Source organism: Gallinula chloropus (assembly GCF_964237585.1).
Source record: "Gallinula chloropus genome assembly, chromosome: 9".
Lineage (NCBI taxonomy): Eukaryota > Metazoa > Chordata > Aves > Gruiformes > Rallidae > Gallinula > Gallinula chloropus.
In genome coordinates this window covers 5,830,209-5,846,146 of record NC_140094.1, presented here as the reverse complement: position 1 = coordinate 5,846,146, position 15,938 = coordinate 5,830,209, and the positions used below count along the sequence as shown (strand labels likewise).

General features: G+C 44.6%; 1 protein-coding gene across 1 annotated transcript in view; it reads right to left on the bottom strand.

The window, feature by feature from the left end:
- MYO9A (myosin IXA) overlaps positions 1-15,938 on the bottom strand; it is a gene marked incomplete at its 5' end in the record, with an annotated part of 145,301 nt that overhangs the window by 110,478 nt on the left and 18,885 nt on the right. Inside the window, one exon of the mRNA XM_084268004.1 lies at positions 1,707-1,801. Within this exon, the coding sequence (XP_084124130.1) occupies positions 1,707-1,801 (95 nt within the window). The remainder of the gene's footprint in view (positions 1-1,706; positions 1,802-15,938) is intronic.

Here is a 15,938-nt window from a genome sequence, read left to right as displayed (position 1 = left end):
AAGAAGGAATGGTTTTAAATTGGAAGGGGGCAAATTTAGATTGGATATTAGGAAGAAATTCTTCACTACGAGGGTGGTGAGGCCCTGGCACAGGGTGCCCAGAAAGGTGGTGGCTGCCCCCTCATTGGAGGTATTCAAGGCTGGGTTGGATGGGGGATTAAGCAGCCGGGTGTAGTGAGTGGTGTCCCTGTCCACTGCAGGGGGTTGGGACTTGATGATCTTTAAGGTCCCTTTCACCCAAACCGTTCTATACAAGTTTGGTTTTCTTAAATGTCTTTTTATTTTCATCAGGTCAGACGTGCAAGCTTAGAGCAACACACAGTCACATCACACCATGCAACCAACACCCAAGAAAGTGCATTTTTTTTTTAAATAAGAGAGAAAATTCCTCTTATTTTATCAACCAGAGTATTTGCACCTATCTGCCAAGTATAAATCAAAGCCACTTCCATGGAGCTGACATGCCATGCCACGATCATACTCTGTCAAGGCCTCTGTTGGGGTTTTTTTACGCTATATTCCAGTAGGTATTAAAAAAAAATAAACAATGGAATAATTTGAGGCTTATCCTTTTAAGAGAACTGTTCACTGAAATTCAAGAAAAAAAGAAAACGAAAAAGAACATCAGATTTGACGTAGGATGAAAAAACCGCAGGAAGGTACACAGAGTACCCAAGCTCGTTGGGAAAATTAATGGAAGCTATTTGTGTGATACCATTCTGCTGGAAAGTAAGAAAGAAAAGATTTTCAAAGCAATTCTCTAAAATAACAACGAAGTCCCAGCAAGAGATCTCTTAGCTAGCTGCAGAAATTATACAGCCCCTGGCATGCTACTTCTACTTTTCGTTTTTCCAACTGTGTTAATTAACCCAGAGAAAAAAACTGAGTTAATGTAGCTCTGCTCATTTAGAGCTAGCTTGAGTCACTTTGTGGTGACCTGACATTGTCTAAATTGCCTAAAGCTGAAGAGAAAGGCAGGCTTAGGTAAGCCCACCCAGAAGGTTTCATCCACAGGCGTCCAACCATGCAGCACTGCCCTCCCTGGCAAAGGAAGGTTTGGGTCACAGCTATACATTCAGTGAGCTTCGGGGAGGAAAAGAGATGCTGAAATAAATCATAGAGAACCACAGTGGATACAAGCATTTCTTTGCAATGGCTCGGCAGGGGGCAAACCGGTCAAGGACTGGTTAAAACAGAAATGTCAAGGCAGAGACAGAAGCATATGGGGAATTAAGATGGTGATCAAGAGTCTGGCTCCATGGCCTCTGCAACACCCGTTAGGCAGCTGGAGATTAACCCCCCCCCCACCCTTGGCTTTCTCTTCCAGAGACAGAGCAAAGCCAGCTCCTTCCACCTATGCTTCCTATCACATGCTCCAGCCCCCAACTCATCTGAGCTAAAACATCCCCCTTCCCTGCCTTGATGGCTATCTTTAGCAGAAAAGTGCCATTTCAGCTTTATTGTAAACTTGACATCATGATTAAGGAACGCTCAACGGGTTTGAAACCAGCTCAGGTGTATTCACACCTCAGCATGCAGTTCAGATATACCAACAGGTTTAAATATACTATAAAAAAAAAAAAGTATTCCCATCCACCTTCCCCTCCATTTTGGGACATACACTGGCCAAAATAATTAACCTTCTTTTTTGTGCATCCCCTGTTTAGGCTCCCTGTGCAGGTAGGAGCACGCAGAGCATCACTTACCCTCGCACGGTGCCTGTCTCCTGATAATTCACTTGAATAAATTTGCCAAAGCGACTGGAGTTGTTGTTATGTGCTGTTTTCGCATTTCCAAAAGCCTGGGAAGAGAGAGAGAGAGACGCCATCGTTACCTTCAAGAAGCCAACGCCTTGCCTTATTTACATGCACGTCACCAGCAGCTTCACTTCGGGGGCTTTGCTATCATTCTATAATTAATAGAAAAGGATACAGTGAAAGTTAATGGCACGGCCTACAAATCAATACACCGAGCTTCTGGGGACCACACTGGCCTGGAACTCACGTCGTGTGGAGAAATGCTGTTTAAAAATAAAGCGTTGGCCATACGAGAGAGATTTAGTATGGCAAGTTATTGCAGTCTATATTAAGGCTCTGCTTTACTTATTTAAATAAATATAAAAGTAGACTGCTCTAACAAGAGTCTAAATTTTAATGAGCTAGAGGAAGCTGCTTTTTAATTATATTTGGAATTAGAGGCAGGGGGGAGGGAGCTTCGTTTGAAGGCTACTCAGATGTTAGACAATGTCATACTCAGCATCAGTATAACCCAGAGTATTTTCAGATGCAGTCTTTTCGATTTGCTACTGTTGGTTTTCCAAAATCAAAACGCTTTTAAGTCTTGATTATGCAAAGCTTTTATTAAAACTTTGCCTTACCAAGTACAGAGAGTCATTTATTGCTGGCTGAAAGAAATCGCTCAACAGAAGAGCTGTTGGAAACCTGTAAGAACCACAGCTCAGCTTCACCCAAAACCAGTATTTTTCGATTGCGCCTAAATCACTTGAATAATAGGCTGCCCCACGGTGACAGGAGCTGTCAAGCTGCCAGGCCCAATTAATGGTTCATTTATTAAACCAGTTTTGATAATCATTCACCTTTTCTTCCAAGCCAAATTTATTGGAGGCACTGATAGGCAAGATAATTTCTACGCGCTGTTTGCGGATGGACACTGAATTGCAATTCCAAATACATTTTGTGCCGAGACTTAATATCAGAGCTCAGCTCCGAGCTCCCAACAGATTTCTTCCCTACTCAGCTGTTTATTAGAAAAGATTAAAAGGGCTTTAAATCCATAATCTGAAGCTTTTCAAATGACCTTTTCAGATTTAACTTTGCATCGAAAAACAAGAAAAGAAAAGCTAAATTCAATGAAACCCTGGTGAAAAGGCATTTGAAACCTTCGGTACCTGCGTGATGTACACTTTCATGTGTACTTTTATCTTCCCAGGCAGATTTATTTAGCAAATCTGGTTAGAATTAATTACTTAAGAACCAAAAGAGGTTTGCTAGCAGAATAACGACGTGATTTTCCCCCTATTTGAATACAGGAATTTGTTTAAACTCAAACTGTTGCATATGAATTTGCTTTCATTTACTAAAAACAAGTTCTGGGATAGCTGAAACCTGCCAAACAACCCAATTATACTTGAGAGATGATTTCAGACGCACAGCTAAGGAACACTCCCCTTACAGAGGTTTCACATCTTTTCAGGCTGCTCACACTTGTTTTCTGCTTACTACCCCCACCAAAAAATGCTCCCAGCACCCCACACCTCTCCCCTACCCCACCCTCAGCAGGGCATCAAAGGTGACAGTACCTCCAGGTGACCACTGAAGCCCCAAAACCCTCCTGGCAATGAAAATCCCAGCAGACTCTCCCCAAGAAGCAGCATTTTAGCATTACAAGATGCTATTTAACGTTTCCAAAGGATTTGCCCATCCTCCTCCACGGATTTCAGCAAGCGGAAGATGCGGCAAGAAGCTTATAAGCAGAACATGTTGATAATCAATGCAAGCTAGTGTGTTGCCACTGATTTCTATTTTTTTAAAATAATCCTAATTCTATTCCTAACATTGCCCTCCAATAGGATCAGCAGCAATCAGACATCACGTGAAGGCAATACAATACATTTTCCCTACACCTAATTACCGCTGTTCACTTGAGAAGAAACAAGCCAGCGGCAACATGAACTCAAACAGACTAAATGGACAGCAGCCCTAGTTTAATCACCTTTCCCTATAATTTAATAAAGCATTTAAGCAAAAACAATATTAAAAGGATTTTCTGCTGCAGTTCCCCATGCACTTTTTTGTTTTAATGAGCTTTTTTCCCTGCATTAATAGGCCAGACCCTGTTCTATATTATCAGCCAACCGCCTACAGAAATCGTTACCCACAGAATCACAAGGTTGGAAAAGACCTTTAAAATCGAATCCAACTGTTCCTGTCCTATGCTAAACCATATCCTTAAGTACCTCATCTACCCACCTGTTAAACATATCCAGAGGTGGGGACTCAAACCCCTCCCTGGACAGCCTGTGCCACAGCCCCACAACTCTGCCAGGGAAGAACTTTTCCCTCACATCTGACCTGACCCTGCCCTGGGGCAGCTTAAGGGCATTGCCCCTTGTCCCATCTCCTGTCCCCTGGCTGAAGAGACCATTGCCCACCTCTCTGCACCCTCCTGGCAGGTCAGTGTAGGCAGTAAGAAAGTCTCTCCTCAGTCTCCTCTTTCAGGCTGAACACCCCCAGCTCCCTCAGCTGCTCCTCAGAGGATTTGCCCTCCAGACCCTTCCCCAGCCTGGCTGCCCTTCTCTGGACTCACTCCAGGACCTCAATGTCCTTCTGATGGTGAGGAGCTCAGAACTGGACCCAGCACTTGAGGTGCAGCCTCAACAATGCCAAGCACAGGGGCATAATCTCTCCCTTGGACCTGCTGCCACGCTGTGTCTGGCACAAGCCAGGATGCTGTTGGCCTTCCTGGCCACCTGGGCACACCGCTGGCTGGTCCTCAGTCACCCAACACCCTCAGGTCCTTCTCTGCATAACAGTTGTCTAGCCACCCTTCCCCAAGCCTGCAGCTCTGCATGGGGTTGCAATGTCCAAAAAATATCCCTCTTTCAGGTGTTTTTCTTTAAACGTGAAAGCTCTTTGAATCAACATCTTGTTAAAGCTTTGGGCATACTCTACAGCAAAGGCACGTTGGGGAAGGGCCAACAAGTAGCTCAAGGAGCGCCTGATGTTTAACTTGAGACAACTTTATGCATTTTTGTTTGGTTTACTCACCACGTTTCTCCAACAGAACTATCGGGCTAATAAAAAAAGCGTTATTAATTCAATTTATGCATGCCTAATCTATATATACTTGAAGGGGACACCACGTACTTCTGCAGCCAGCGCATAATAGAATAGTTCAGCCTCGGAAAACCAAGTTGTAACTCCTTCCCTCAAACAGATTATCTTCTGTTCGCATTATTTCCCTTTACTGACTCATTGATTCGAAGCTGCTGAGCGGCTCAACGGACAAAACTGTGTAACAGCATTCCTAAAATTCTCGGGGAGACCAAAGCTTTTACTGGCCAGGGCTCAATATTTCAATGGAAACAAAATTCAATACGTTCCTCTGTAGGAGCCGAGCATCCCTCTGGACCCAGCGCTGGTAATTCAACGGTTCAGAGAAGGCAGAGGAACGAGCAGCTCCATTCCTCCTGCCTCCCACAACCCTCCTGCACAGAGAGATGCTTATCGTGGGCGGCAAGGAAAAATAAATAAATAAAGCGAATTAACAGCTTCGTGGCTGAATTCTTCATGTTCCTCCTCTGTCCAATCACAAAGGCTCTTGGTCTCTTCAGCTTGGGACTGAATATTAATGCAATTTGGATTAATTACAGATTACAGATGGAATGAGGAGTATTTTAACGTCTTTCCTGAAATAATAGTGATTTTCCAGAGCCCTGCATCTAGGAAAACCCCACCATGACTTGTTCTCATATGGCAACAACAATACAATGCTGTTAGCTAATCCTACTTGGATGTCATTCCCACATACAGTAACACCTGTATTGCTGTACACAGTAACAGCACCAGTGGAAAACACATGCCTCCTTCCTCAAGTGAGCCTCCAGCACTCACCCTTAAACAGATACATCATTTTATCTTTGCTATACAGAAAGAGAAATGTATCAGCAGACAAGAGTCTTGAAATGGTTTCCCATCTACTTCAAACATAAATTTAATTTTTTTAGAAACCTATAGTGCGAATATACCAAAAGACAAACAAGCCAACTGCTTATATCTCCAGAAGGGCCATGCCATTGTGGAATAGTTATGTTAATTGTTATATTAGAATCACAGAAAGGTTTGGGTTGGAAGGGACCTTCAAAGATCACCTAGTCCAACCCCCTGCCACAGGCAAGGACTGTATTCCATTGTGGGAGCACTGAAGGGACTGGCAGTTGAGATTTAACCATGCTCACTCCTGCAAGGGATAAGAACAAGGTTAATATCAGAAAAGAGGCTGTTCGAAAACTCATATTCCCAGGTTTACTGTGAATTTGGGAATTCATGAATCAAATGCATTCATAAAGTATGAATAACTTGTCCCTGTATAAGCAGAGTGGAAACTCAACACGTCAGCCAGCGATGTAGCAGCTGCGGAAATGAAATCCTCGTCTGAACGTATGCAACTAAAGAGAATATTGGTGAATTAAAGGTCCTAAAGTCACCACCACCTTGGTAGTGAAGGACAAGAGGCTGCGGAGACTATATGATGCCCAATGAATCCCTGACGTTGCACGTGCTTCATTCATAGCTTCTGTTAGAGATGCCCAGCATATGCTCCAGCTGAGAGTGGTGGTTTTAAATACCACCTGTAATCCATTTCCAGGTTGGAAGGTTATTTTTCCCAATATTCCACACATTATGCTTAGACAAACAGTAATTCACAAATCCCTTTATTCCAAATGGAAGAGACACACAGGAGGAAAAAAAAAGTCTTGAAATTCTGTAATTTTAGTGTCTTTTTTACATCACCATGGCGTTCACTGGCTTTTAAAATTATTAAGTCACTCAACAGTTAAGAATTCCTTTCTGCATCCTGAAATATAAATGTATGGATGATGAAGATAATTTTTGCTTGTTTTCACTCAACCTGCAACCAACCACCCAGCACTCTTCTTGTCCTGTTTCATTGCTTTTTAACAGAAATATATTAAATTATGACCAGAACATAAAATGCATCTTCAATACTTCAGTTAGAGCTTTGCTAAATCCCTTCTCATTATTGAGTCTGGCCTGGGAAATGCTTCTTATAAATCTGCAGCTTACTGCCCGATAAAACCCATCGACCCGAATTGCACTGCTAAAACGATTCTGCTCTGAGATTCCCTCCTCCCACCATTTGGTTTCAAGGAGGAGCCCTGAAAACCATCAAGGGACCACGACAACCGAAGAAGCACCTAAGCCCATGACTACTGAAGAAGCACCTATGCAAGTGCCACGGCCAAAAACTATGAGCCACACTGGGAAATCTTAAGAAGTAAAACAAGCCTTTATGAGACTCCTCCAAGGCAGTGTTCTGCGTGGTCGAGCACTACCATTGAGTATCTAGTTTGTAGCTATTGAGTATAAATTCAAGTGCTGACACCTCCTTTTTGAATTCTCCTGGTCATGGCTGGATGTTCCATACCGCCTAATGAATCCATCGATACTTTTAGGGCAAAAAGCACCAACCACAGAGTAGGTATAGCGGTCACGGTGCAGCACTTGAGCAGAGCTCTCACCGAGAAGGCCGCGCAACCCCCAACTGCCAAATGTCCACCTTGGAAGCCTTTCAAAGACTTCTCTTTCAGTCCTCCTTCCAACGGGCACTGGAAGGCGTTGTGGAGCCAAACCACAATCCTCCATTTCCTGCCTCAAAGGTGACAAAGCACTTTAAACACAAGGTCAAATGACAAAGTCAACGCTTTTCTCAAACGTTACAGAACAAAATTAAAGAAAAAAATTAAAGAAAAAATTTCTCCTGGGTGTTGACACAAGTAGAAGACTCTGGCAAATATGGGTTTGAACAAACCACATACACACGCGTACATCTCAAATTTTCAAGTCTCTCATACGTATCAGTTTTCATTCACAGCTCAGACTGATTCATGACACATATTAAGGGATTTCTCCTCCATCCAACCCCCCTTATAGTTGGTAAACCCCACAGCACCTCCTGGTTGGCAATACCTACAGCACACAGGAATTTGTGTTAAATAAAACCAACTTAGTATTTTTAAAAGAAAGGATCTGCAGAGCTCCAGCTGCTGCTGTACCATAACAAAAATAATTGTAAAATAAAAAATAATTACAAAAAAATACTAGATCCATGTTGCCCTTCTTTGTAATAGAAGTCTCTAGCAGGAGAAAGAAGGAAGTAAAAGCACTCAAACCTCCGCAAGCCCTGCAGTTAGCTGGTTAAAGGTGCTGGGGATTTGATCTAAGGTGATCTGAGTCCACTTGACCTGCTTTGAGCATGGACAGACCAAACGTCCATTACCTGCTTGGGTTGGAGTTCCCTGCCAACCTCAATCATTCTTCAGTTTTCAAGTACCTAGCTACCTTCTCCACTGTGTTGAGAGAGCAGGGACACCAGAGTCACCTCTCAACACACTGCCTAGAACAAAATCCAATTCTGCCCTAGTCTTTGATAGCAAACGCAGCAGAACATCTTTTTGGTAGCACTTGCTTTCTCTAGCATCTCCTGTTAGTGTGTTGGGGTTGTTGGTTTTATTGCTTACAAACTTCTCAAAGCACTTAGCTTTCTCATTCTTCCCATAATATTAGTAATGCAAATTTTTAAGCCACCACTGCAACCAGAAAATACAACCCTGACCTCTCCTTAATTTCATCCCTCATCAAAGACCCCTTCAAATGTGTGACCTGAAAATACTTCAGATGGGGAAGTCTAAAAAGACAAAGAGATCTGGGAAATGCTGATGAGACCTTTCCCCTTCTTCTTGTCCATTTGGACCTTATGGAGAACAGGTCCAAAAGGCTGGCAAAGACTTCATCATCATCATAGGTATTACTATAATATATATTATTTTGGACTTCTCTATGACACCTGCAACACAGATTTGCAAATTTTGGGAGATTATCAGAGAATCATAGAACGGTTTCAGTTGGAAAAGACCTTCAAGATCAGAGTCAAACCATCTAGCCAACTCTACTAGATCCAACACTAGACCATGTCACCCAGTACAACACCTACCCTTGTTTTAAACACCTCCAGGGACGGTGACTTGCCCACCTCCCCGGGCAGCCTGTTCCCACATTTGACAACCCTTTCAGTAAAGAAATTTTTCCTATTATCCAACCTAAAATGCGTATCATTCAGCATATCATTCATGGGAGAAAATGACTTTTAATGGGAGAACAGTGATTTGGAGAAAGTTTTTGGGGTCGATTTAAATGAAGAACTGCCAGAGTACGGCATGGAAATACGAAGAGTTCCATCAAATACACTTGCAGGGTCAGACACACTGGATAAAGTCCTATAAAAGTCATTACAATACACACTTGTTTGGGAGATTTAGAGCATCTGGAACAACAGAGCTTTATCAGCTATGCAAGAAATAGGATTTAGAGTCTGCATTCCTGGAAAACGCTTCAACGTTGGCAAAATATTCCTCCTTTTCCCATACTTAAGCACAGATCAGCCCATTTCGGATTTTTCCTTTTAAGCAACACTCTGGAAAATATAAAAGGAATTACCACTTAACCACAATGCAAAAAACCCCTAACCCCAAAAGCAAACCAAAGCCTCCTACTTGAGTCCTCTTCCCGAACGGCAACAGTGTTCCTACGCAACCGCCGTAATGGGAAAAAGCCACCCCGTCTAAGCTGGCAGATGGTCATCGGCAAATGCCGGTACGGATGGATCCTGGAGGCTGCCAAATCTCTAAGGTCTGGCTCACATCCCTGGTCCTCCGCTCATACATTTTATTTTCATGCGTAGGGTGGGCGGTGCTGGGAGGTGCCACCAAACGCACGTGTTTTCCAGCAAACTCAAGCACATCAGCCAACGAATGTTTTGGTGGGGAAAAAAAAACCCAGATCATACTGGGGTTCAGCTTGGGATTTATTGAAGTATCCCCAGATGAAGTTGGGAATCTCGGTGTTCTCCTACAGCAGTCTCTCCAACCCAGGAGATGTTTACAACTCCCAACGTTTATATCCCGCAACCAAAGAACAAACTATGTCAGGCACAGATAGCAAGTGTCTGACAGGTCCCCAGCCAGAGGAAAATCTCCTGTTGTTAGAACTTCAAACCATTCTTCCACATTGATAGAGACATGAAATAATCACAGAATAATAAAATGACCAGTCACGGCTTAAGGAGGGGACTTCACGCTGCCCCGACGGGCAGCACAATCAATGATCACTGCAGCAGAAACAAAACTGCGTCTAAAAGGTTAAAAAAAAAGCGCCCTTCATTTCTATTTAAAGTTGCAATATCTGACCTACTCGATAGTCACATCAAGTCATAGCACCGCTTCCCCACCTCGCACCATCCATTTTCAAAGCCAGATGAAGTACAGCAATGCTGCAATTAAAACTCCTCGGTAACTGCTAGAATTAACACTGCAGTGTGTTAGAGCCGGCAGGGTCACAGCTGATTCCCTTCACTTTAAATAAAGTCTTATTGTAAATAATACATCCCTTGAGCTGAGCTGATGAGAACATACACGGCACTCTTTTCCTCAAGGTTGAGGCTTTTGAGTCTCCAGCCCAGCTGACCACTCTATGCCTCATGTGCTGTGAAGCCACCGTTACAGAAAACAGGACTTATCCATTTTCAAAACCAGACAAACATCCACATGTTTCAGTGCTCAGCAGAAAACAGGGGTGAAGTGCTGCCCCTGAAGCATCTCCCATAGTTTTTTAGCACATCAGGCATTACAGACAGCTGTAGAAGGGCAGTCTTCACTTGTTGCTCCACACACTTCCACAAGTCTTTTTTAGCCAGAAGCATATTGTCTTGGAAATGCTGACGTTTCAAATGATACACAGCAAACCAAACCAAGTACTTCTAAAACAACCACAAAAAGTCATTTAAATATGCAAATACATCCACACAGGAGACTACATTCCATTAGGACAACATCACAGGGTAACAGGTTTTGCTGTAAGCAGGCTCTGTTGTCACTTTGAGATGGCTCTAGTAGCACTCAGAAGTGTTTGCTGGAGCTGTGACTCATTTAAGAGTGGTGATGAAAGGTTGTTATCACTGACGGCTTCCCTGAGCTGGGGAAGTCCTGGTGCAACACTGCTTGCTTTGCTTAGATGAGCTGTGGACCTTTAGCCTGAGGACAGGTCTGGAAATAAGCCCTCAGAATTTGGGTAAGTCTTCTTGAAGAGGAGCATCTTCATTGCAATTGCCAACCTCAGCCAGAGCAGAGGGCCGCTGCCTGTCATGGAAGTGAAACAGAGCCTGTCGGCAAGAGTCTCATCCCTTGGAGAGGCACCTCTACCAGCTTCCATTCCCTCCTCACCAGCCAATTGGAGAGGTATCTGGTCCAGTGTACAACCCTAAACCCCATTTATTTCCTCCCCCCACCCCTTTTTTTTTTCAAATATAATAATTCTACATGGAACCACAAATGTTTAGAAACCAAGTTTCAACTTCTCACAACGTGCTTGGACGTCCAAAAAAACATTAAAACCCAAATAAATGGAAGCATTCACCACTCTGGGCCCAATAGAAACTTTCCTGCAGTTTATCACCAAGATCAATGCCACAAACCAAAAGGCTGGAGAAAGTGTCCCTACCATAACGCCTCCCATCTGGAACCTCTTAACAGAGGCATGGAGCCCTCATGTATATTTTACACACATATTTTTCCTCCTTTTCCCAGGAGAAATATGCGTAATGAAGAAAAACAAAAACATACCACTGTAATATGAAACCCAGCTTTGGCTTCTGCCCCTGTTATCCTTCCTCTTAGACCTCAGCTACTTTCTGCTGGTTACAGACAAAAAAAAATAATACACACCATCCCCCTCCAAAAATAAAAGAAAAAAAGAAAAAAACCCAAATAAAAAAAAAAAATTAAAAATCAGAGCACTGTCATTAAATCAATCCAATAAAAACCACATTTGTTTTCTGCCATGTAAATATCACACGAGTAAGGACAAGGTCAAACATAAACAGACACGTTTCCGGCCCTTCCCTGCTCTTCTCCAAGATTATATAAATAATCCACAACTCCTCCTTGTGCAGTTCCAAAATTTCAAGTGCTTTTAAGCTGCACCACTGGATTCTAGTGCATTGCATGTGGTTAACATTACTTGCTCACTTAAGATTACTCTGCTGGGCTAACATTTTCCAGTGCTTGCCAACTTTCAGTAGCCATGGGCAGCTTTGGACATCTAATGAGTCCATAGAAATGTCTTTCCCCCATGTTAATGTAGTTCAAGTGGTGAAATCAGTGTTTAAAAATGCTTATTGCTAAGTACCAGGGATGGACTCCAACACCTCAAGGAGCCAGACTGATCACAGAATTACAGAATCATGAGGTTGGAAAAGACCTTTGAGATCATCAAGAACCATACCTGTCCTAAGCTAAACCATATCCCTGAGCACCACGTTTGCCCATCTTTTAAATACATCCAGGGTTGGGGACTCAGCCCCTCCCTGGGCAGCCTGTGCCAGTGCCCGATAACCTGTTCGGTGAAGAACTTCTCCCTCACATCTGACCTGACCCTGCCCTGGAGCAGCTTGAGGCCATTGCCCCTTGTCCCATCTCCTCTCCCCTGGCTGAAGAGACCATCGCCCACCTCTCTGCATCCTCCTGTCAGGTCAGTGGAGGTGGTGAAAAAGTCTCCCCTTAGCCTCCTCTTCTCCAAGCTGAACACCCCCAGCTCCCTCAGCCACTCCTCTGAAGCCCCTTCCCCAGCCTGGCTACCCTTCTCTGGACTCACTCCAGGACCTCAATGTCCTTCTGATGGTGAGGAGCCCAGAACTGGACCCAGCACTCAAGGTGCAGCCTCACCAATGCCAAATACAGAGGCATAATCACTCCCCTGGACCTGCTGGCCACACTATTTCTGACACAAGCCAGGATGCCATCAGCCTTCCTGGCCACTCAGGCACACTGCTGGCTCACATTCAGCCTGCAGTCACCCAACACCCCCAGGTCCTTCTCCTCCAGGCAGCTTTCCAGCCACTCTGCCCCAAGCCTGCCGTGCTGCACCAGGGTTATGTCACGTCCCAAGCACAGGTCTCTGCACTTGGCCTTGTTGAACCTCCCTCGTTGGTCTCAGCCCATCCAGCCAGCCTGTCCAGGTCCCTCTGAAAAGCCTCCCAACCCTCAGGCAGATTGACACTTCCTCCCAGCTCAGTATCCTCCCCGAACTTCAATCCCTTTATCCAGGTCACATTGAACAGGACCAGCCCCAGGAACACCACTTGTGACCGGCCTCATGCTGGGTTTAGCCCCATTCCCCACCACTCCAGGCTCGGCCATCCAGCCAGTGTTTTACCCAGCAGAGGCTGCGCATGGCCAGGCTGGTGGCAGCCAGTTTCTCAAGAAGAGTCCTGTGAGAAACAGTGTCAAAGGCTTCGCTGAACTCCAAGTACACGAAAAGATGTTTGTGGAGAAAGATTCCAAGCTGCATGGCCCTGCAAAAAATATTTCACTGGACCAATGCGTAGCATTGAAAAAATATAGATATAATTAAAAAATAATCTTGTTGGTGACAAGAATGTTTGGGATGTGCCAAGAAAAACAACGTCTGGCACTGATTATTTTTAGGGAGCAAAAGAGAAGCCTCCAAAAAACCCCAACGTATTCTGACCAGGCATTTGGCTTAGGAGAGGATGCAACTGCTTCACCAGGTGTTTTTCACCATTAGGTAAAGCACAACAGGAGGATTTCAGAGGTTCGGCTTGTCAGCTTTCCAAAGGTGTGAAACCTGAGTATTTCTGAGGCCAGGATGGAGAGGTGTTCTATAAACTGATAAAGGTTACTAAGCTGGGAGTAAATCCGACACCGTGCCACCCGCTGCCTACGGAGAAAGGAACAGCTGCGACGCGGGCACCAAAGGGCTGATGCCCCCTGGCACAAGACGAGCCCAGTGTTTTAATTTGGCCGTTCATGTGCAGAGGTCTCCAAGCTGAAAATGAGCTTTCTTGTCAAGGTACACCCCGTCAAAATCACCTCTTTATAGCTTTGCACAGTGTTCTTCGCTACTGCCAAGGGCAGAGTGCTGCACATGGGACGTAACAACCCCATGCAGAGATACAGGCTGGGGAGACTGGCTGGAGAGCTGTCAGGCAGAGAAGGACCTGAGGGTGTTGGGTGACTGCAGGCTGAGTATGAGCCAGCAGTGTGCCCAGGTGGCCAGGAAGGCCAATGGCATCCTCGCTTGTGTCACAAATAGTGTGGCCAGTAAGTCTAGGGAAGTGATTGTACCCCTGTACTTGGCATTGGTGAGGCTGCACCTCCAGTGCTGGGTCCAGTTCTGGGCTCCTCACCATCAGAAGGACATTGAGGTCCTGGAGTGAGTCCAGGGGGGACTCAAAAGCATCTTCATTCTACTCAATTTTTTTCACGCCTGTGTTTAGAAATGTAGTTTGAGGCCTTTCTTTCACTGATGAGAATCACTTCAAATATTAATTTTCAGGCCGGTGGCATACACCTGCACGACTTCAAGCAAACAGACACCAAAAAGCCCACACAAATCACACATTTTGCATCAGAAATTTGACCCAAAATGGAACAAACTGGAGAATGGAACGCAGTCCCAATTTTTCAAGTGGCAACCAAGTAGCACTGAGCTTCCCTTCTGGGATCTTCCTCCACCACTGGCAGTATGTCTGCCAAATGTGGCAGCAAATGAAGCTGAGGTCCTCCCAGATGTGAGCTTGCTTTCCTGCACAATTTCAGCTGGTCCCCAGAGCTCCCCACAGCAGGGAGATGCTGAGGATGCTCCAGCACTGCAGTGCAAACCCAGTCTCCAAAGGAACTGAATTTCACTTCACAATCCCTTTAGTCCTTGGGCGTAATGGGCTGGGGACCAGCTGCTCTTTTGGTTCTTTTTGCTTTTTAGGAAAAATACAGCAATCCCTGGAATGACCGTGTTTGTGCAGTTCCACATTCAAATTATACACTATTGAGACAAAAAGGGGCGTGACGGATGGCGAGATGGTGACCTGCTCACAATAACCAAGCAATGAGCCTCTGTTCACTGCACCAGAAGTCACTCAAGAATAATCCATGCTATGACATGCATAAATAATCCATGCTAAATAATCCACACCACGCTAAATAATCCACGCTGCACATACAAATAATCCATGCCAGCCACGCTGCATAGCCAACAGCAGGAGAAATGCAGAAGATGCACTTAGAAAATCCACAGAGAATTCATGGAGTCGTTGCTTGGTGGAGTAAAACAGTAGCAGCAGACTTTGCTTTCCCACTAATTTCATGCAAATAAGCAATGCTTTGTTGGAGTGGATGCTCACAAAATACCCTCTGTTTTCCTGACGCAGCAGGTTCCAGTAGATAGGCACTGTACACTTCATTTCTTTTTTATTTCCCTGTTTAATTGCCACTGCAGAGCCTGATAAGCCCTCCCCGATTGCTCCCTGCTCTGAAGATACTCAGCTGACACGCTCCATTCTCTACTGAGGCATAATTAAGCGAATGGTGCGCAACTCCCCTCCAAAGAGCCCTGCAAACTCTACAAGAGGAAAATTTAGGTGAGCATTTCTTCTCTCAAGCTTTGAAGAATCTCCACAGTGCATTTAAGCCTCTTGGTAATTCTTCTGTAACTCAGTTCTAGAGTAAATAAATGAAAATCCCAACCCGACGCTGGGATGGCGGTAGCTGCGATAGGATACAGATAGAGACAAGAAGTTTTGTAGACAGACATATTATTATCTTAAACCAGACTAACAGGAAGAGCTGGAAAACCCAAGAAGCTTTCGAGTACACAGACTTTGTTGCCAGGCTGAGACACACTGCAAAGCTCAAGTACAAGTTCTGGGTATTTTTTTCCCCCCGAATTTAGCAAGATTCAGCAGTTGAACCCAACATCTTTACCTGGAGGAGCACAGGGATATGAAAAAGGGGAAAACCAAGCACTATATTTGCAGTCTACATAAAAACCCATTGTCATCTATTATTTGGAAGCAGGTGGTGACCTAACACACAGCAACACATCAGAATAGAGTGGGTTGTTCCTAATTATGCTTAGCATGTAAAATTGATGTGAGAACCTGCATTTGCAAGGAAAGGAGATGATGGAAGTTGTTCCTGGAGCGGGGAAGGACCGCTGAAGCACTCTTGAAGGATGGAGGACGTTGCTTTTCTAGCGATGCCGAAGGCACAGCCCCAGCCCCAAAGCTACTGCCCACACCACCCTTAGATAACATAGAGCTTCCAG